At 44.9% G+C, this 22,703-nt stretch overlaps 1 protein-coding gene across 1 annotated transcript in view; it reads right to left on the bottom strand.

Moving 5' to 3' along the window:
• Positions 1–22,703, bottom strand: part of RFX4 (regulatory factor X4) — a 164,511-nt gene that overhangs the window by 136,822 nt on the left and 4,986 nt on the right. Inside the window, exon 2 of the mRNA XM_024732163.1 lies at positions 1,027–1,113. Within this exon, the coding sequence (XP_024587931.1) occupies positions 1,027–1,113 (87 nt within the window). The remainder of the gene's footprint in view (positions 1–1,026; positions 1,114–22,703) is intronic.

Genomic DNA, 22,703 nt, shown 5'->3' on the forward strand with positions numbered 1-22,703 from the left:
GGAAAGGGGGATGGAGAGTTATTGTTTAATGGGTACAGGATTTTAGTTTGGGAGATGTAAAAATTTCTGGAGGTGGATGGTGGTGATGGTTGCAAAACAAGGGGAATGTACTGAATGCCACTGAACTATATACTTAACACGGTTAAAATGATACATTTTATGTTAGGTATATTCCACCACAATAAAATACACTTAAAAAAGAATGTTCAGAGATGCTTAAGGAACAGTCAAAAACTCGAAACAATTTAAATATCCATCAACGTTTATACTGATATGTATACTGTGATATATGCATACAGTGGAGTACTATGCAGCCATGAAAAAGAAAAACTACTGTGACATACAACAGTATGGCTAAATCTTCCACGAAGGTTCCCAGAATCTTCAAGAAAATTGAACTAAGGAGATGCTCTTTACCAACCAAGAGAGACACTCTGTCCCTGCTGGAAATGACTTTTATAATAAGCTGCCCCCTTTTTGCAGTGCTTTAGGAGCAATTACAAGTCCCAAGTAGTCTTCTGCTCTTAATATAAGGCACCCACAGCCCCAGTCTGACATAACACAGGGAAAGGTATAAACAGAGCAGTTTGTATCTTTCCATTAATACCAATTCTCTAGACCAAGATCCAGGAGAAATTGTTACTTTCAAACACCAAGGACATTTGTGACTCTAAAACAACAGTCCCATGACATGCTTTAAACCCACATCTACGTGGAATGGCCTTTCCCATTCAAGGTCCACATTTTCCCACTGGAGCATCACTGAGATGGGGTCTTTAGGGACTCAGACAATAAAAATGTGTAAACGGCAAGTTTTTGCCGTGGCCTCAGTTTCCACGTTCACCTGACTGCATTGCACGCCTTACTGCAGGATATTACAGGGAGGCCCTGGGGTATTTCATAAATGGCTGGAGAGCCTCTTGTTTCAGGTAACTTGCCCCAGTCTAGCATTCTAGAAGCACCATTCCTCATCAGGACACAGTCCGCATCCAGGACACCATGGAAGAATGAGTTTCAAGCACTTACTTTCATCATTAGAAACATTCCCCAGAGATGTGTGGCTAGAATAACGTTTGTTTTCACTTTCGTTGAGACATCTTTCAATCCAGCTCTCTAAAAATGAAAAGAAATAAAATCATGTTGTTGGTGTCTGTGAAGAGAAGAGAACATCATCAATGCGCTAGATTTAAATGCCCATCAACTTTCATCTGAGATCTGCCCAGACTGGCATTGGATTTGAGAGGAAGCCCCGCATGCACCATTGCTGATGAGACTTGGCTGAGTAGTTTGGAGGCAAAATGGTAATTTGAAGCCCCACTTGAGTATTTCTTGGTCAAATTCTACTAATTCTGGAGTATTCATAGCCCAATAGTACCAATTGAGGATTATGTTTTTTCAAAAAAAGATACATTCCTGAGGACTAGTTTGTAAAACAAAATTTGGTCAGCTGAGTCACTAGTGGTGGTTTGGAGACTTGTAAATTAGCAGCAGAACCCTTTCTTCAAAAGAAAACAAAAAAGAAAAGCAGATACAACCCTGAGGGCCCTGGTTGAAGAAGCGGAGGGCAGGGAACCTTGCAGCTTCCCACCCTTTGCCAGCGACCCCTGAAGGGGCTCTTCCAGGCATAGATTGAAGGTCACTGCAGGAGGAGGCATCAAAAGCTCTGTAATAGTTATACACTACTTTTGAAATCCAGAAGACCATGGATTTTTAAAAATCCAGTTCCAAAGGCTACAAATATACTTTCCACAATGTAGCATAATGCTTATTCTATCATCTAGACCAGGGGTCCCCAACCCCTGGGCCAAAGGACCAATACCGGTCCATGGCCTGTTAGGAACTGGGCCGCACAGCAGGAGGTGAGAGGCGGGCAAGCAAGCGAAGCTTCATCTGTATTTACAGCTGCTCCCCGTCGCTCACATTACGGCCTGAGCTCTGCCTCCTGTCAGCATTATGGTGAGTTGTATAATTATTTCATTATATATTACAATGTAATAATAATAGAAATAAATGCACAGTAAATGTAATGCGCTTGAATCATTCCGAAACCAGCCCTCACCCCTCCGCCACCCCCATCAGTGGAAAAACTGTCTTCCACGAAACCGGTCCCTGGTGCCGAAAAGGTTGGGGATCACTGATCTAGACCACCCACTATTCATTCATTTATTCAACAGCATCAGCTAAGTACATCATTTCTGCTATAATGCTTGTTTTGAAAACACGAATGCGTTCAACGCAAGTGATACATTAGGGAACAATTTGTGCCTAGCACAAACTTTCTGTTTGCTTATGCTTGATTTCTTCCTTAAAAAACATCAAATGAATGCAGAAAACTGCACATAGCTGAACTGAGCCCTGTAGGAATATGCAAAAATGCACACGTGTTCACACCTCAAACATCTACCAGCTACCTGAGTTTACAGTGTGGGTTGTGAGCCACACCTGCCCAGATAACCCACGATCTAACATTTCACAATAACACACAAGCTGCAGCCCTTCTGAAGTCCACTTCCAAAAGCAAACTTCAGGGCTTCCCTGGTGGCGCAGTGGTTAAGAATCCGCCTGCTAATGCAGGGGACACGGGTTCGAGCCTTGGTCCGGGAAGATCCCACGTGCTGCGGAGCAACTAAGCCCGTGCACCACAACTACTGAGCCTGTGCTCCAGAGCCCATGAGCCACAACTACTGAGCCTGCGCTCTGGAGCCTACAAGCCACAACTACTGAAGCCCACGCACCTACAGCCCATGCTCCGCAACAAGAGAAGCCACCCCAATGAGAAGCCCGCGCACCGCAACGAAGTGTAGCCCCCGCTCGCTGCAACTAGGGAAAGCCCGCGTGCAGCAACAAAGACCCAACACAGCCAAAAATAAATAAAATTTTTAAAATGTATTATAAAAAAAACTATTAAGGACACATAGAGCTTCAAAAGCAACTTCAAGTCCAAGGTGAAGTGCCGTATTTATTGTATTTATGTGCCTCTTAACCATTTAACATGTGTAAAACTGTGCTATCCTTTCTATTAGGTTCCTGTCTTTTTTCCCATGCGTCACTGACAGTTTTTGAGTGTTCTGCCCCTAGCTTATTATTCCAGCGATCTCTGTACTTTTTACTGTGCGATTTTGTAGAATGATGGTGATTTGGGGGAATGCATATGTGGTATCATAGCAGAACTGACTATACCTATGGATGTGTGCTTTGAACAGTGCTGTCTCCCCCTGCCTTCTTTATAATATGGGAGTTAGCATTTACTGAACCCCTATTTTATCACGCCAGGCCCTTTACATATGTTATCTCAGTGAATTTGGACAATTCTCTGAAGTAAGGATTTTCATCTCCAGTTTCCCTAGAGAGCAACTGAAGCTTAATCGAGTAATGTGACGCCTCGTAATTCAAACAGCCAAGGAAAAGATCATTACTTTTCCTCGGCTCTTAGTAACATATTGTAAAAGGAAGCCATGCTAACGCTGGCGAGTAGGCTGTGTAGTGAGGGGAAAGCAAACGTCAACAGCAAGGAGAAATGTTAGGGTTTCGGTTTGTATTTTATGTCCCAACAAACTGCTCTTTTAAAAGCTGCTTCCAAAATTGTAAATAAGTAGGAGAGAAATATCAGGGGAGGAACAGGAGCCAGATTGTTAAAGAGTATATGGAAATCTGGTATTTCTAAGGAAACACTGAGTTACAGAGAGATTCAAAACATTAAAACGCTACCCCCTTCCAGATTTCAAATGCACAACATAGAAACAAATGGCCTGTAATGTTTTCAAAGCTGTGATGGCACAGGATGGGTGTTTCTCATCACATCTTATGCAAAACCACATCTGGATACAAATCTCCGGGATTCTTTTCAGAACTCTCTAGAATGTCTCTACTCAGATCTTCTAACCCTTTCAAGTCCTGGCACATTTTCCCTGGCAACAGCCATGGCTGATTTTGGATGGCGTCCCCTGAAATCTGCGGTCCCTCCCTCCACCAAAGCACACCACCAAAAGCAATGTCTATTGTTCTGGGCCAGTCCCTGGTCTTCCCAGCTAGGTATGCACACCTTCACACTCTCACGTGCATGTAGGCACACAACATTCACACATACACCACCACCCTCTTTCATCAGAAACAGGGAACTAAGGCAACACTCTCCCTCTCACCCATCTGCCAGTGCCAAGATCAGGCCTGTTATCGCTGGAGTCCTGGAAGGGCCTACTGTTGCAGGTGAGAATTCCCAGTGATTGGTAGAGCACACGCTCTGAAGAACTCATGGCGACATTCCAGAGAAGAGCTGGCTCTGAGCACCAAGTGGGCCAAGAGAGGCAACACCCACCCACGAAAGTTCAAGTCAAAGAATTTTGCTGATGGCTGTACCTCTCCCCACACTGCCCAGCCTCAACCCTGGAGAGAGGTGAAAGCAAGGTTATAGAAGGGAAAGAGGGTAGAGAGAAGAAATCTCACCAAGTACTACCTTCCCCCACCCACTGCCCCCAAGTAGGGCTCTCTGACTCATGGCTTATGCCTGTAGCCACTCTGCTACCCAGCTCTGCTCCCAGGAGCAACACAGAGTAAGTTTGGTCTCTGTTGCAGATGGAAGATATAGGGAGAAGCCACCATGTCTCCATTTTTCTTTCTTTTTCCTTTTTATTTATTTTTAATTTATTTATTTTTGGCTGCGTTGGGTCTTTGTTGCTGTGCGCAGGCTTTTCACTAGTTGCGGCGAGCGGGAGCTACTCTTTGTTGCGGTGCACAGGCGGTGGCTTCTCTTGTGGCGGAGCATGGGCTGTAGGCGTGCAGGCTTCAGTAGTTGTGGCACAAGGGCTCAGTAGGTGTGGCTCACGGGCTCTGGAGTGCAGGCTCAGCAGTTGTGGCGCACAGACTTAGCTGCTCTGCGGCATGTGGGATCTTCCCGGACCAAGGCTCAAACCCGTGTCCCCTGAATTACCAGGCGGATTCTTAACCACTGTGCCACCAGGGAAGCCCTTGATGTGGACCATTTTTAAAGTCTTTACTGAATTTGTCACAACACTGCTTCTGCTCTATGTTTTGGTCCCTTGGCCCCGAGGCATGCGGGATCCTTGCTCCCCAGGGATCGAACCCACACCCCCTGCACCGGATGGCGAAGTCCCAAACACTGGACTGCCAGGGAAGTCCCTGTCTCCATTTTTCTAGTCAAAGTACTCCACTTGTTGCAGCTCTTTCTTGGGAGAAATTGTTCCCACTTCTTTGCCATCCTGTTCATCTATTTCTGGCTGTCTTCTACGTCTGTTTGAACATGTGGCACTCGGGATGAGCTCTGAGGGTTCAGATGGGGTCTGAGCAGTGCCAAATACAGCAGAACCATCACATCTATTGCTCTGGACATGGAGGTTTCCAGTGCATTCAAAGGTCTTGCATTCCAGACTGCATGGATGCAACACTCTGAAATATCTCTACAGGCCATGGGCCTTGGAGCCCTTTGACGTTTGTCTTCTTCCCTAGGGGGACCCTCAACAGTGGCATCTGAAACTCGTGTCCCATAAGTTAGGTTGCTCCACAGGATTGGAAGGCCTCTATTTAGGTCACCTGAAGTAAACTTTATATACTTTAAAACTACTAATAATGGATTTTTGTCTTGCAAAGATCAAGAATTACTCAACCAGAATGACAGGTCTACTGAATTTTTAATAAAGCACTGTGTTCATCTATCTTACTCATTAAGTACATTAAGTGACTTAATAAAGGCCACCATATACTGAGCCCTTACAAGCATTATGCAAATGCATTCCATACACCATCATACTTAATCCTCATAACAGGCCTATAAGGTAGGTTCTATTAATATGCACATTTTAGAGATGAGAAAACTAAGGCTCAGAAAGATTAGGTGACTTGTCCAAAGTCACCCAGCTAGTAAGAGGTGGGGTTAGGACAAGCATTCAATCTCAGGTCATAACCACAATGCTCTCTCCAAGTGCACCCTGAGCTCTCCTTATCCTGTGTCCCATATGGTCTCCAAAACATGGTGCCAATACCGCAGCACTGATCACAGTCTGCCTTGCATTACAACTTTTGCTAAAACTCAACTTACATATTACAATTTTTGCTAAATTCACTTACATATTTCTTTGCAAGCCTTCGTTATACATAACAGGCTCTTCAGTTCAGAACATAAACATCTTAAGAATGCTGTCCATTTTATTCTATTTCTTTTGACTCTCCACTAGTGCCTGGTATGAAGTTTCTCCTGTAGTCTGGCCTCAATGGACGTTACTTTATTGACACGCATGATATCAAAGAATGCACAGCATGTAAGGAGGTACATTCATGTATCTACAGAATTTCCTAATCATTTTCTTTTTTACCACATAAGGCATGAAAAAGGACAACACATCGAAGGCAATTTTCCAAATAAAGGAAAACTGAACAAAAATTTATTTTGTACTGTCTAGATACAAGAAGCTGTAGTAAAGTGAGTCTGATACAAACGTGAGTAAGACTGGTTTCTGCCCTCCAGTTAACATCAAGAAAGCAAGGCAGGTGCTACTCCGTCAGCTCATGAGTGCAGGCACCCTGTCATCTTTGTTCACCTGTCCCCAGTGTCTGGCACTGTGCCTAGCCCCACAGATATTGTACAGTAAAGACATGTTGTTGAATGTATTACTTTCTTCAAAAAACAACAGTAAGTTCCTACTGTGTGCCAGATACTACGCAAGTTTTCACACATGTGGTCTGAATTAAACCTCAGAACAATATGATGTGGTATGTCTTAATATCTCTATTTACTGATATGAAAACTGAGGCTTGAAGCAAAAGTTCTAATACTGTGATCAGTGTGGCAGTATTGGCGCTGTGCTCTGGAACACGGGAGAAAGAGAGCTCAGTTCACACTTGGATAACTTCCTGCTCCCAACTGCCTCATTCTTTTTTTTTTTTTTTTTTTTTTTTGCAGTACGCAGGCCTCTCACTGTTGCGGCCTCTCCCGTGGCGGAGCACAGGCTCCGGACGCGCAGGCTCAGCGGCCATGGCTCACGGGCCCAGCCGCTCCGCGGCACGTGGGATCTTCCCAGACCGGGGCACGAACCCGTGTCCCCTGCATCGGCAGGCGGACTCTCAACCACTGCGCCACCAGGGAAGCCCCCCAACTGTCTCATTCTTGATCCATAAAAACCACCTGACCTTTTAGTAAGGGCCAAGCTTGCTCTAAGTGCCCAACAGGATTTACTGACGGCTGTGAGCATAGGTTCCTGGGCTGCGAGGCATCCCTCATCTGACTCATCTGGGATCATGGGCAGGAAGGAGGATGCAGACAATGCCTTATAGATTTTCATCTTATAAGGAGTTTAACCCACATTCCTTAGAGGCAAATCTTCACTCCTCCCCACTTCATATCGGAGATTTGGAAACCCCAATTTGAAGTGACTTTCTCAAGTTCATAGAATGAGCCATAAATGGCTGTTGGGTTTCCTAGGAGACTTGGTTCCCTTTCCAGCAGCAAAAACAACCAGGAAGTAGCTGTATCGGAGGCATGGCATGTCCAAGGCAGTCCAAGACTCAGAGCAGTGCTTCATGAACGTATACTGGCCTGGCAGGAGGAGACAACTTAGTTGTCAAAAGGCAGGTAATCCTTGAAGTTTGCAGAGCACACTGACACGGAGAACCTGATCTGAGCTTCACAGTCTACCTCATGAGACAGAAATTTACACCACTTTACAGATAAGGATACTGAACATGGCAGTGGCTTGTTGGCAGTGGTGTGGCCAAGGTCACCCAGTTCAAAGGTGCTAAAGTCAGAATTCAAACCCAAATCTTCAGTTTCCAAAGCCTATGCTTATTCTTCCTACTGGGCACAGGCTAGTTGTTCTCTCTCATCCCTCTATCCATTCATTTTGCAAATATATAGTTATCAAGTGTCTTCAGTGTAAAGTTCTAAAAGAAGAGATGGACAAAAGCTGTTTAATAGGAAGCCAATATAGTACAGCAGGATATCTCTGATGGACCAGGGTCTCAGGACCTGAAAGTATCTTGGTTGCTTATGTATTCTTTTTTTATTATTGATTTCCCCCACTCTTAAAACTGTAAGTTCTAACAACCTTGAGTACCTTGTTCAGCACTTAGTTCCCAGGAGCCTGGAGCAGTGTTGGGCACAGAGCTGGTGGTGATGGCTGTGATGAAGCGAAGCAGAATGAAGGAACAGGGAATGGTGGACGGGGGATCCTACCCAGGAAGGCCTCTGGGAAGAAACAGCATTTGAGCAGAGACCGAGTGTGGTGAGGGAGCAAAAAAGGCCTTCGAAAGTTCTGACAGCGGGGACCACAAAGGCAAAGGCTCTGAGGTGGGGTCACGTGTGACCTATTTAAGGAACTGGAAGAAGGCCCGGGGACTGATGTGGAGTGGCCATGGGGGAGACAGTACAAGATGAAAGAGAAGACAGAGGCAGGCCAGGAAGAATGTGGGGCCTGGGGTTAGGACAACTGGATTTCAAATCCCAGACCTGCTACTCACTAGCTATGTAACACTGAGATGGTTCTGGAACTTTCCTGAAGCCCTGCCTCCCAGGTTTCTCCAAAGATTAACTGAAATGATACAGGTGAGGCACTTAGCATGCTTGGCTTTGTGGGAAGATGAGGAAAGCCTGGTCTCTCTCCAGCAGGTGCTCACAGCCATGATGGGGACAGATGGCAATGGTGACATCTAGCATTTATTGAGTGTCGTCTCCATGCCGGTCACTCTGCTTCACCTCTGCTCACCTCCAGCAGCTCTGAAACAGAGACCTGAACAACTCCGATCTGTGAAGAGGAAAGTCTCAGAGAAGCTAGGTGATGTCACCACCACAGGTCTGTCTGACCCCAAAGCTGTTTGCTGTCACCATGGCACCCTGCCTTGCTAAGCCAGCAGGTAACCAGGAGTACGTCTAGATTACAGTAAGGTGCTTCCAGCTCGGCCTGGCTGCTTCACAGAGCGTGGGGGGAAGGCATTTCAGCTGGTCCTTAAAGGAGTCGGCATCTGCCAGACCAAGGAGGAAAGAAGGGCATTCTGGGGAAGAGGGCCACCGTCACAGACAAAGGCACAAAATGGGTTCTGAGAAAGGTGAAGAGCCCACTGACCCGTGACCCAAGGAGTGGTGGGAGACAAGTGGGAGAGTCCATTAGGAGCAGATTGCAAAGGCCTCACCCACCAGGCCAAGAAGCCTGCAGGCAGCTGGGAGCCAGCCATGATTTTTAAGCAGTGGGGGAGTAACACGATGAGCTTTGTTTCTGAGGAACTGGATGAGAACAGGGAGTTCTGACTTACGCAATACCTGAAGAAAACGCCGCCTGACTTACAAAGTGTCACTGGGTTTTAATAGAAGGCGTTATTCATCCTCTTTACATCAACAGTCTTTTGGGGCGCTGTGCTGAGGCCTATTTTAGGAACCTGCAGCTTTAGAAATGCTACATGAAAGAGCTGACATGCCACACTCGCAGCTACCGAGGGAGGACGGGGCCCCAGGTCCCTCTGGAGGTGCCAGAGCATACCCCGGGGTCCCCTCCCCCAGGCCCTGGTCATTATCAGGGGAACCACGCCACCGGGGCCTGCTCCCGTCCCCCCATGCACCAGGATGCTGCTTTTCCTCTCTCCCCGGGACTCCCCGTGGTGGTGACACACAGGATGCTGTGGAAAGTGGGCCCAGGAGGTGGGCAGCTGTGGCCTCTCCAGGAGGTACCTCAGGTCAGTGGGTTGCCATGGCGACACCACAGGCCCCGCCCCAGGGGCTGCTGGGTTCCAGGAAGGGGTCCCTGCCCTGCCTCCAAGGGGCGACCCCACGCTGCCACTGCTTTTATTCCTTCCCTCGCCCACCAAACAGTGATTTAGTGCCAACTGTTTGCCAGGCTCTGAGGATCTAGTGATGAACATGGCAGGCAAGGTCCCTGCTCTCAGGGAGCTTATATTCTGTGGTGGAGACAGACAAAAACAAATAAGCAAGATGACTTAGAGCATGATGAGTATTCCGAAGAAACGAAGCCCTGGAATGGGATAGAGAGAGACTGGGGTGCTGTTTTAGGTGGCAGGGACGCTGAGGGCCTCTCGGAGGAGGTGATGTTGAGGCAACTGCAAAGGCCCAAGGTGGGAGTGGGCTTGGAGGGTGTGAGGAAGAGCCAGGAAACCAGTATGGTGGAGGAGAGGAAGGAAGGGGGAGGGCAGTGCGAACTGAGGTCAGAAAGTTAGGAAGGGCCCGAAGTTTGCTGGCCAGAGTAAGAACTTCACATCTATTCCAAGTGTGCCAAGACCTATTGGAAGGCTTTAACCAGGTGACATGAACTGCACTGGCTCAGAAAGGGCAGCCTGTGAGGGGACTTACATTCATTCATCCCACTGTCCGTTTATCAACTATTTATGTGGTAGCGTGTTGCAGGCACTGAGCTATACAGTAGGGACATAGCAGGGAACAAGACAGTTTCTGTCTTCATGGAAGGTCGGAGTTTAGTGCAGAAGTCAGCTATTCAATAATCACACAAATAGAGACATAATTACCAAGAAAGCCAGGGGAGAGAAAAAAAAAGAAAGGTCTGACCTAATCTGTGAGAGTCAAGGAAGCTTCTCAGAGGAGGCAGCATTAAACTGACAGCTAAAGAGTAAGAAGACATGTGTTACTACCCCAGGGAAAAGAGGGAGGAGTGTTCCTGGCAGAAGGAATGGCATATGCAAAGTCCCTGAAACTGGCAGAAGAATGACACACCCAAGAAATTGACAGGCAGCCTGAGCGTGAATGGACACATTCATTCAGGTGTTAATTCAACATGTGTTTACTGAGACTATCCTGTATAACCAGCACTCTGTAACATGCTAAGGGGCATGTGCACGTAAAAGCCCTGCCTCCGTACTCAGGGCTGGGTTAAGGAGTCTGGATTCTATCCAGTAGATGGTTGAGAACCTCTAAAAGTTTTTGGGTAGAGTGTGGCATAAACAAATCAGCTCTGTGGGCAGCTCCATCCGGGGCTACTAAACACCATTTTAGTGGGGAGGGAAAGGGAAGCAGGAGACCATATCATTTACCATCTAAACCTGGACATTTCTGAGACTGAAAAGCAGTGTTAGTAATAATTTTGCCAGGACCATATGTGTAAACCAGGATTGTCCCAGGCAAACTGGGACTTAATGTCCCCCTAGTAGGAGGCCACTGCAAGAGTCTAAGCCTTCGATGCTTGAACCAGAACAGATGAGTGAGATGAGAAAAGATGAGAACTCTGCCCTCCTTCTAGCTAACTGTATCCACTCCTCTGGCCGATCCATGTGACCAGTGTCCCCAAGTCTCTTCTTCATCAGCTGGGGTCTCAATCACTGCATGATGCAAGTGAGTCCACTAATGACACATCCTGGAACGTGGCCTCTCAATGAAGTACCATCATCCTCGTCCACATCATCATGGGAGCAATGACTTGCCCAAGATCACACAGCCAGTAAGCAGCTGAGCCAGGGTTTGAATCTGACTCTAACCTAACCATTAACTGATACTGTAATACCCACAATTACACATGCCTTAAAGTCTCATTGTGAGCACTAAGCTGTGTCTAAAATAACACCAAACACACAATATGTGCTCAGAAATGTTACTGCTCCTTCTTACTTCAGGAAAACTCAATATAGAAAGCTCTAAAGTGGGCAAAGAGATTAATTAAGGTGTCATTGTTTGCAATATACAAGAATTAGCGAGGGAACCCTGAAGGTGCACCAATGCTGATATTTCACAGATCATGAACTCACCAACAGTCTCCAGAGACTAGAGAAAATTAAAGCTAAGGTGTTCAGTGCCATCTCCTGTCGAAGATAAATTCAATGTGAAAGGAAATCTCTGCTCTGAAAATATCTCTGGGAACACCAGAGTTAATGTACATAATTGCATAACCAGGTTGTAAAAATTTCATTTCCCCTCCACTTCTCGGTGGGGGGGGGGCATACCTACCCTTACCCAATGTTGGCAGACTTTTTCTTTGTTTCTATTGCTATTATTACAATATTATTAAAACACAGAAAATCTGAAAAAGATTACTGGAGCCAAGGCTACTTGCTGTGCACATCATCTGGTATTATTTGACTCTTGACATCACTGCCTTTCCTAGGTTTTTGTTTGTTTGTTTACCTCTTCTGCATTTCTTCTCACCCCCTGTATTAGAGGATGTGGATTCCCCCTCCGAAAACTCAAGAGTCAGGCACTCCTGGCTGCCGGACCCAAAGAAACTTCAAACTAGCCTGCACTCACTTTTGAGATAAATCAACAAAATATCCTTCTCTTAAGCAAAGCGCTTTTTTCTTTCCTGTGTTAATCTATCGAATAAATTATACTTTTTAATGTTGAAAAGAGAAACATATTGACCCACAATCCCACCCTCTAACGTGTGAACTACTTGTCCTTTTTCTGTATTGCTCCCCAGCCTCATGCGCACCTGTGCACATATGTGAACTGTGATCTCAGGGAATGTACAATTTCTATTCCTTTTCCTCTCAACATTCTATCATGGAGATTTCCCCTCTGTTGCTACAGTCCTCACGTTCATCACTGTTTAATACATGCCCAGTGTTCCACTGAGCTAACGTTCCTATTTTTTACCATGTTTTAATGGACAACTTGGTGCATGTAATGTTTTCTTTCATTTGGATCATTTCCTGAGAATCACCTAGGAGAAGGAAAAGTAAGCATGTGGGCTTCGTAACTAGCTACAGACGAATGGTCTGAATTACAGCCTTAGTACCTACTAGTGAAATAACTTTAGGCAAATTCTCTAAACCTCAGTGTCCCCTTGTGTAAAATGTGAGTAATAATGATGTGCCTACCTCATCTTAGTGGTGTGTGATTGCAGTGAACAAATGCATGGAAAGTACTTAGAGCACAGTGCCTGGCACAGAGCACGTTCTAAATACATGGAACCGCCGTGAGTCCCAGGCACCTGGTTATGACCAAGCCACTTTTTTGGTTTGTTTGAATAACAATGTAGTAGTTAAGGACACAGACCGTGGAGCTCAACTGCCAGGTTCAAGTCTGACTTCCTTTAAGTATGACCTTGGGTGAGCAACTCAACCTCCTTGAGCCTCAATTTTTTTTAATCTGCAAAATGGGAGTGGTAATAATAGCACCTCATGGGGTTTGTATGAGAATTAAGTGAATAAGGCACAGAGAATGTTTACATGGTAAGCACTAAATAAGTCAGCTATTATAATTTTTATATCATGCCCACCTCCCAGGAATTACTCTTTAGTTCCTTCCTGTTATCATTCTTTCTGTTTGATTCTTGGATCTCTTGGTGCATGGCCTTGGGAGCCGGCAGGACACTAATTCTAATCCTCCCCTTACAAGGGACCAAGTAAATTCTGCAACCCTGGGCAAATTACTTAACCTCATGGACCTCAATTTTCTTCCTATATTAAAAATACTTACCCCATGAGGTTACTATGAGGATTAGGAAAAATAATATAAGCTCCTTAAGAGCTGACTGTACCTTATTCCCCACACTTAGGACGGTGCTTGGCACAGAAGAGCAGATCAATGAGGAGAGAAGAGGAAGGGCTGAGAGGAGAGAGGGAAAGAAAGAAATGAATGAGGCACCAGCACCATGCCTGGCTCACAGGGGCTCAAGAGTGTCCGTTCATCTGCAGTTAATCTATGAAGTACTTGCTTGCATGGAGTCTTGAGCCAGGCTTCCTAGAAAGCAGGCGAAGAGATGCAGCATTCCTCAGAATATGAAGGAGGAATTGATTTATATCTTAAGTAAACACTCATCAAGCACTGACTTGTGTGAGACACTCTGGAAGATGCTTTGCACTGTGCTAAGCACAGAGAATAACGACACAGGTGGAAATCTTGAGAAACAAAGGAAGAAGCATCAAGTAAACAATGAAAATGAGGATTGGAAGTATGTGCACTTCAGGCCCACGTGGATAAGAATGCTGTGAGGCAAAGTTAAGACAGTCAGAGCTCTATGTGGAAGGGAAACCACCAACACCTTCATTACAACTGCATGTTTTTAATTGGTATGGCGATGGCCTGGTTTAAGAAAGCAGGACTGGGCTTCCCTGGTGGCGCAGTGGTTGAGGGGACATGGGTTCGTGCCCCGGTCCGGGAAGATCCCACATGCCACGGAGTGGCTGGGCCCGTGAGCCATGGCCACTGAGCCTGCACGTCCGGAGCCTGTGCTCCGCAACGGGAGAGGCCACAACAGTGAGAGGCCTGCGTACCACAAAAAAAAATTAAAAAGAAAGCAGGACTAGCTTTGGTGCCATAACAACCTCAGTTCAGATACTCTCACTGTACGAACCGATGCACATAGAGTGACTGAATCCCACAGAGTGGCAGTTTCACTAAGTATAAGATGGGAATGATCCTGCCCAGATCACAGGTTTATGAGGCTATGTATTGAAAAGACTGAACACAGTGGAAGTGTTGTATAAAATGTTTTCTTCTCCTATGCAGTCCTGGGGGAAGGGGCAGAAAGGGGAATGGGGAGAAGGCAGGTCTTGGAAGCTACTAGGGGGAAACAAGAAGCAAGTGCTCGAAGCACCTTCTGTTTATTAAGCTTTTACAGCATGCCAAGGCCCTGTGTGGACCCCTTTATATGCATTAGTTCATTTAATCCTCACAAGACCCCCTAAGGTAGGTACTCTGCATGATCCCACTTTACTAACAAGCAAACTGAGGCTCAGAGAGGTCACGTGACTTGCTGAATTCATACATCTAGCCCATGGCAAAGCCGATTCTCACTAAGTCTATGGGATTCTATAGCCAGAGCAGTTAATGATTGTATCAGTGATTGCAAACTCCCTGCTATTAATGATTGTATCAGTGGACTTCCCTGGTGGCGCAGTGGTTAAGAATCCACCTGCCAATGCAGGGGACACGGGTTTGAGCCCTGGTCTGGGAAGATCCCACATGCCACGGAGCAACTAAGCCCGTATGCCACAACTACTGAGCCCGCATGCCACAACTACTGAAGCCCGTGCACCTAGAGCCCATGCTCCGTAACAAGAGAAGCCACCACAATGAGAAGCCTGTGCACCGCAACAAAGAGTAGCCCCTGCATGCCGCAACTAGAGAAAGCCCATGCGCAACAACAAAGACCCAACATAGCCATAAATAAGTGAATGAATAAATAAATATTTTGAAAAATGATTGTAACAGTGATTGCAAACTGTGACATGCTATGCAATGGAAGGGGCTGTTACTTTAACACCCAAGGTTTTTATGCTTAACCTATTGTAAGGAAAATTATGTCTGTAAGTAAATAGGTATGAAGCCTTTGATGATATAAGATGTCAGATTTGCCAGAGTAACTGGCAGGCGGGGGATACCTCCCCAGTGGTGGTGCCAGGTTGAACTCAGAAGCTCTGAGAACAATTAGAGATGAAAGGAACGCCTGACATGAAGGTGCCCCCGCAGGAAGGGGCCCCCGTGGGTGTCCTCAGTCAGCAGTCTGCTACCAAAGTCACATCCAGGTGCCTCTGACAGCCAGAAGCCCACCGACACCCATGACAGTGTGCTCCAGAGAACTGCAGCATGAGCGGCCATCTCCCCCAGGATCAGGGGTACCTTGACCTCCTGAACTTCGTTACATAGTAGAGCAGGTGAGCTAGGATGGACACCTCTGAGGTCCTCCTTCTAACTCCAGGTCTTAGGAGGCAAGGAGGCAGCCTGGCTTTGAAATCAGAATAATCTGTGCTCAAATCCTCATTTGACACTAGCCATTTGGCCTGGACATGTTACCTAGGCTCTCTGCACCTCGGTTTCCTCTTCTGTAAGATGGGGAAAATAATGCCATCAGTTAGGTATGAGAATTAAATGAGTTAACATGCATAAGCATTTAGCACAGTGATTGGAAAAGATTATAAATGTTATTAATCTGCTATCCGATTTCAAAAAGGGAGTCACTTGATTAAAAAAAGCAATTAATAATTTTGAAAATAATTCATTAAGGCAGCCTGCCGTCAATTACCAAAATAATTCGTGTAGTTCCCTCCTTCTCTCCCATCCTCCCTCTGTCCCTTCCTTCCTCCCTTGTCTCTTTCCTTCCTTCTTTCCTTTCTGTCTCTCTTCATTCCCTTTTCCTTCATTCTTTCCTTCTCAAAAACAATCTATGTATCAATATATAGTCTCCAGGTACTATGTACAATCATACGGCTTTGGTGTTTTTTTCCCTTTCTTCTTCTTTTTTACGTATGTCTCAATACCAAGAAAAACTCTGAACAGAACGCAGACCCACAGGGAATCCTTTTTTGAGGTTCCTCATCTCTTGGATCTCTCCGGACCCCTCTGGACCTCTCTGCCCTGCACGCTTTCCCTGCTATGCTCGGGGCTCAACCAGCCCGAGTCAGGCTCACGCCTGTTGCCAGTGAGACCAGGTCCAGGCAGGCAGCTCTCCCCGCTCCCAGTGCCTCCTCAGCAGCGCCCTGCAAGGTAGCCCAGGCGGAGAATGCCCTGCAGCCTGGGCACCCGGAGGAAATCCCAACAAAGCAGGCAAATAATTCATTCTTCTAATCACAGCAAAGTTTTCAAACTTTAAAACGGAGCCTTGATTAGAAGAAAAGCTGTTTTTTTTTTTCTAAAAGCCTGGCATTTCTGAAAAGGTCCCCTACCCAAACCACAGCAACCTCAAAAACTCTGCCCACTGAGTTGAAAATAAAAGTTCATGGAGACCAACGGCCCTCTCACAACAACAGCTCAACGCTTTAGAAATCTTCTTTCCAATGCTTAAAAGTTTTCACATTTTAACTGAGGGCCTGAAGCCCTCTGGGATCTTCCTTCCTTGTAAACTCCCAGGGCTTTCTCAGCCAAAGTTATTTACTTTTTTTATGATGTCTAATAATGCTTTGTGGAGAAACTATTTTGTTTTTGTAAAAGGAGCCATCAAGTAAAAAAAAACAACTCCTAGAAACAGAAATTTTAGCTTTTTTCGTAGCCATATAAGAATGATACAAAATTACTTGATTTTCTTTTCGGTAGAACAAAGAACTTATAGAGGCACCCAAATTCTCCCCCTGCCCCCACTCTACATTTGTTATCAGCAGTGGAACTGAACACCACAAAGAAAACACGGCGAAATATTCAAAGTGATCAATCAATTCCACCATAAACACATCTGCGTTTATGCCATGGGCCCAATTCCAGAACTTTATAAAACCCCAACAACTTCAATAGGAATTTCACCTACCCATGAGCTCTGAGAACCAGTTCACAAACTATAAATACATCACATGTATCAACACCCCCAAATTTAGACCCATCGTTCAGAAAAAGATGATGTGGAGCTCAAATATCAGCCCTGCTTTTTAAAAAAATTATAAATTCTGTAATTGTAACATTCGAAGAAACGCCTCCTTCTTCAAAAGTGTAATATTAGCTTGAAATGACTTCATAGCCGTCACAAGATTCAAAACAAACGTGTTAACATAAGTTTCTCCACGAAATGCGTTCGTGCCTCAAAAATTGGCTGCTGGCGGTATAATTAGCAATCACTAATCACTCTTTAGATTATTCAAATGACAGTTCAAAATCTAGTTCAGGAGTAGTTCACTCGTGCTCACTGATACTGCATTTTCTCCAACATGATGGATTCAGGAGATCAATGCTTATGAAGTAGTAATTCTCCCTTCCAATTAAATAAAAATCTGCTATATTCATCAATCTCACTTAGGCTGCGTCTAAACAATGCTGACCTTTATAGCACAACTGGGTAGTCAGAAAACACGCAAGGCACTAAGCCCTAACTAACCTTCACTGGGTTGAAGCCTCTTCAAAGGCTTTCTTATTATCCCCTTGAGTTAAAGCAAAACAATCACAACAGTATAAACCCAACACGTCAAGGTTCATCTGTCTACTAGTAATTATTGATGGCTCATAGGCAGATTATGCTTTTACATTTTATGGAGGATTAACCAACCACAGAAGTGGAAACTATACACCGATTTTAAAGAAATTCTGCTCTGAGGACCAGATCTGAGCACAGAAACCACGTAATCTACTGGCACAGGTAATTCAGCCCTGGTTGCCTAAATTCAGATCCTATTCAACTGAAAACAGAAGGGCTGAATTTCATTCTTTCTTTTCTGCTTTTTATGATCTTTCTCTCTCTTAAAGAAAGCTGTTAATATTTCAAAAACCCAAAAACCACAATGTAGATAAAATCAAGTTATAAAGACAGAAACGGAACAAATGGACATTTTCTCCTCACGTTAGAAAAATATGCAAGAAAGGCCAAAGAGCTAAACGAGTTTCCTGCTAAAACAAGTTTCAGAGAAAGACTCACTTGAAACTGGTTTCCCCTTCTTGGAAGTCAAGTGTAAAATGGTTCAGTCTTTAATAAAACAGTGATGCCTACATGTATTGGGCAGTGGGGGGAGGGCAGTGGATGTAGAACGCGGGCCATCACGTTCTAGAACTGGAAGGGCGTCAGGGGTTGTGCAGGGGCCTTCATCAGAGGTGTGCGCCGTGCGTCTCCTCCGAGAGCTCCATGGAACTAACTTTCTTGCAGGATTCAAATCCCAGTCAACAGGTGTTGCCTCTACAAAGACACAGTTTCCACTTCCTTTAACAAACTAGAAAACGCAAGGGTGAAACCATGGCAAACAGAAGCACATAAAATGCCTTGTTCATGGGAAAGGTAGAGAAATGAAGATGACATGAATCCCTCAGCCTAAAACCTTTTAGAAGAGAATGATTCATCTTGACATGAGAATTGAGACTATGTCTACGTAGTACAGAAAACATCTAGATATGCTGAAACAATCTAACATTTTTTCAGCGTTCTTATCCCCTTTTCCCAACTAGACACCTAGGATTTGGCACAGGAGGCCAGATAATTATTTTCAATCCTAGTAAGGTCTGCCATTTACTGAGCAATTTCTAGGAGCCAGGCTTAACTTAAAGCACACAATCTCATTATATCCTCTTTTTGTTCTTATTGAAGTATAGCCAACATACAATATTATGTTAGTTTCAAGTGTACAACATAGTGACCCGACAAATACATTACCACACAATCACCACAACAAGTCCAGTAACCATCTGTCACGACACAAAATTATTATAGCATTATTGACTATATTCCGTATGCTGTTACAGTACATCCCTGTGACTTATTTGTTTTATAACCGGAGCTTGTACTTCTTAATCCCCTTCACTTATTTCACCCAACAACCTCCTCCTCCCCAGTATATCCTCTTAAGAACCCTAGAAGGTAAAGAGTGCATTTTTTCACAAAGAAGGAAGTTGAGGCTTGAGAACTTAGGTCATTTGCCCCAGGTCACACAGCTAGCAAGTGACCAAGCAGGGATTTAAATCTTGGTCTATCTGATTGCAAAGCCCATGTTCTTTTCATTAAAGCACACCCACATGTACCTGAAGCCATAGGGAACACATATCTGTGAATGACTTCTAGCTCTAATATATGGTTTGTTAAATTACCAAAAGGCTATATATATAATCACAGTACTTAATGGCTTCTGCCTCATTAGTTTATTCTGGCTGAGGTATGTTTGTATGTGAGCATGAATGAAGCCTAGACATTCACAGACACAAAGCGAATGGTAACTAAACTTCAAATGAATCCCCGAGAAGACTACAGTGCATTTCACATCTGTAGTAAAGATGTGTCCCTTTATGTCCCTATTTTTGCCAACGATAATTTACAATTTTGTCTTCACAGTATAAAAGACTACCCTTAATGCTTTCTTACAGGAAGAAAATAGCATGCTTTTGCTAAAATAATATACGCTTTCATTGGACATCCTTTCCAACACAACCCTCTCCCTCGCTAAAACAAAAAAGAAAAAGACAGTATAGCCTTGTGACTAAGAGTGCGGATCACCACAGGTTAGGGAACTTACCCCCTTCAAGGATACCCTTTATCTGCCTCCACTTCCCATTGCATAGAATGGAATGGATAACAACAGTATCCCTAACATATACTTTAAAATACAACTAATAATGAATTTAAAGTGCTTAGTACATGCCTGGCATGTGAAAGGCACTTGACAAACATTAGCTTTAAAAATGAAAACAAAAACCTAGATTTATTACTTGCATTCTGTCTCAGGAAAGTTTGGCACACGCAATTAAGATCGATCTTGCTTCCCATGCAGTCAAGGTATGTCTCACAGCCCAACTTCTAGAGCTCAGAAACTTTTCAGTTTTGAGCCTGTTGGTTTCCTCCTTTAAACTGCGAATGGTAACAGTTCCTTCTCCATAGCGTTGTTGTGAGCATTACCTAGATAATGCATTTAAATTAAAGTGCTTAGCAAAGTGAAAACATATAGTAAGTATTGAATATATGTTATTTATTATCACTTTCGCATTGCAGACTCACAACAGCCCTATCAGACGGTTCTATCAATTCTGTAAGAAAATTGAAGCTCAGCGATATCTAGCTTCCATACCAAAGACACACAGCTTCATGTGGCAGAAAGGCACCCTCTGAAAGGTAGCAACCTCCCCACCACCACACTCTATCTTCATTAATCTAGATAGTGTTTTCTCTTCATAGTACATATCACTAGCTGAGATTATCTATATTTGTGTTTATCTGTTTGTCTGTCTAGAATTTATGCTCCAGAGGAGCAGAGATGGCATTTTAAAGCTCAGCATTTAGCAGAATGCAGGGCACATAGAAGACACATAGAATTCTTGAATGAATGGATGGATGAAACAAGCTAAAATTTGCCCAAAGTCTATACTCTACTCAACCCTTATGAGGCACTGCCTCCTACCACTGCCATCGTTTCAAATCCTCTTCAAAGCCAGAATCATATGACAACTTCAGAGACGTTTTCTCTGGAGCTCAAAGACACAACATTCCTTGCTCCTCCACTCTCATCCATGCATTTCCCTTCTCACCAAGTGGGATTCAAATCCACCTGGCGGCCAGCGTCATCACCAAGCCCTGCCAGGCTAGCGCTCTACCAGTGTCCAGCTGAAAGCAGGCAGGGTGGGGCGAGGGAATGGGCTTTCCCAGTCTGGCCTCCGATCCAGCTCTGCTACATACAAGTTGTGACCCTATGCAAGTTCCAGACCCTCTTTCATCCTAAAAAGGGACAACCCAGAACTGCTGTCAGGCTTAAATGGCTAATGTGTGGTAAAGTGCCTGTTAATGGGGCTGCCACATGGTGGGTGTATAACAAGAGAGAGCATCCTTTCCTCCAGGCCCCAAGGGGACACTATTTTTCTGTCTCTTGCAGCGCTCACCACTCTCAATATGTCCATGCCTTCCCTCATCAAAACGTTTTAAAGTCCTTGACAGTAGGGACTGTGGCCTTATTCATCCCCAGGCTCTGCCACCCAACAGGTGCTCAGGGAGCAAGACTGAATAAAACCTCCGATAAATTCACCCAAAGTAATTTTTTTTAACTTTTACCTGACACCTCCAAATTATCTGTCTTTGAGTTATTCTCTCCCCTAACCTTGATAAAATTGCAAAGACATCTCAAATAGAGTGGGTGTGGGGAGAAGCAACGTCAGAGATTCTCCCCCACCACCACGTTTTCCATCCTGCAGAACCGTGCATCACTGGAGGGGCAGCTGAAGAGTGTCCCAAGTAACCTGTACAGCAGGCAGGGCAGGCTCTCAGGGGTCTATGCAAGTGGAGACCTGACTGTCTGGCGTCCAACTTGTGATGTCACCATTCCATACCTTTTCAGCCTTCTTTTTTTTGCACAGACACCAAGGCAAACACACACATCAAACTGATTTAGAATCATGATTTTGCAGTGTTGGAAATAGAAGAGAAACCCTGTGCCTGATGCAGGTCACAATAATACCTCTCTCGTGGAGCGCTTGTGAGGATCAATGTGTGATGAACTACTTTATAAACCTAGTACCAGGCACGTATCACAGACACGGGCATGTACATTAGTCATAAACTTTCAGACAGACCGTGGCAATCTTTACATCCAATCCGTTCATTTACAGATGAGGCGACAGAGTCTGGGGAGAATGGAAGGACTCCTCTGCTGAGGGGTGGCCAGGTGTGAGAAGAGCCTCACCTCTTCCTAAAAGCTTGAGCAACGGAGGGTAAAGTCTGGTGTACTCTTGATAGCAACATCTCACCATATGGGCCAGTGTGGCTTCTTATCCAGCATTTGTGGGGGTCTGTGATGCTGACTTCACCACCCAGAGGCATTTCAGTGTTGACGCCGGGTACAGCCCCATAAAATCTAACGCCTTAAGGAAAGCACCTCAGGTGTAACTGAGAAAGGCAATTACAGGTCCTTAAAAGGGGGTTATTCAAGGTTCTTGACTCTTAAAATCTTAAATGACTTGTAAAAATATTTTAGTATATTATTCGTTTGGGGAGAGAGTCACTAATTGCGCAGGGGATCATAGTTCAGATAGTGGTAACCTGGGTTCTATAGTAAAGAGGGATACGTCTAACTTGTCAGAGAATCCCAGTCTGTGAGCTGTCTTACCCTTCATTTTACAGGCAATTAAAATTAATCTTGTAAAGGCTAGAAGATTTACCTAAAGTATCATTACAAGTGGCTGAGTCAGAATGATAACCCCGAGCCTTCCCCACTGTACAAAGGAGAAAAAAATTGGGAGGATCTTCTCTTCAGCACCCTCCCCACCCCTCCAAGATTTCTGACCAGGCACCTCCTTCTCTTCTCTTTCCCGCCTTATCCTAACCCCTTGCCCTTTCAGATCCAGTTTGGGCGGGGGGCGATGAGAAATTCATCTGGGGCGACCCACGGGTCGTGGGGAAGAAAAGCCAGAACATTTCATGTTG

This window comes from Neophocaena asiaeorientalis, unplaced genomic scaffold (genome assembly GCF_003031525.2).
Source record: "Neophocaena asiaeorientalis asiaeorientalis breed wild unplaced genomic scaffold, Neophocaena_asiaeorientalis_V1.1 scaffold418, whole genome shotgun sequence".
Classification (NCBI taxonomy): domain Eukaryota; kingdom Metazoa; phylum Chordata; class Mammalia; order Artiodactyla; family Phocoenidae; genus Neophocaena; species Neophocaena asiaeorientalis.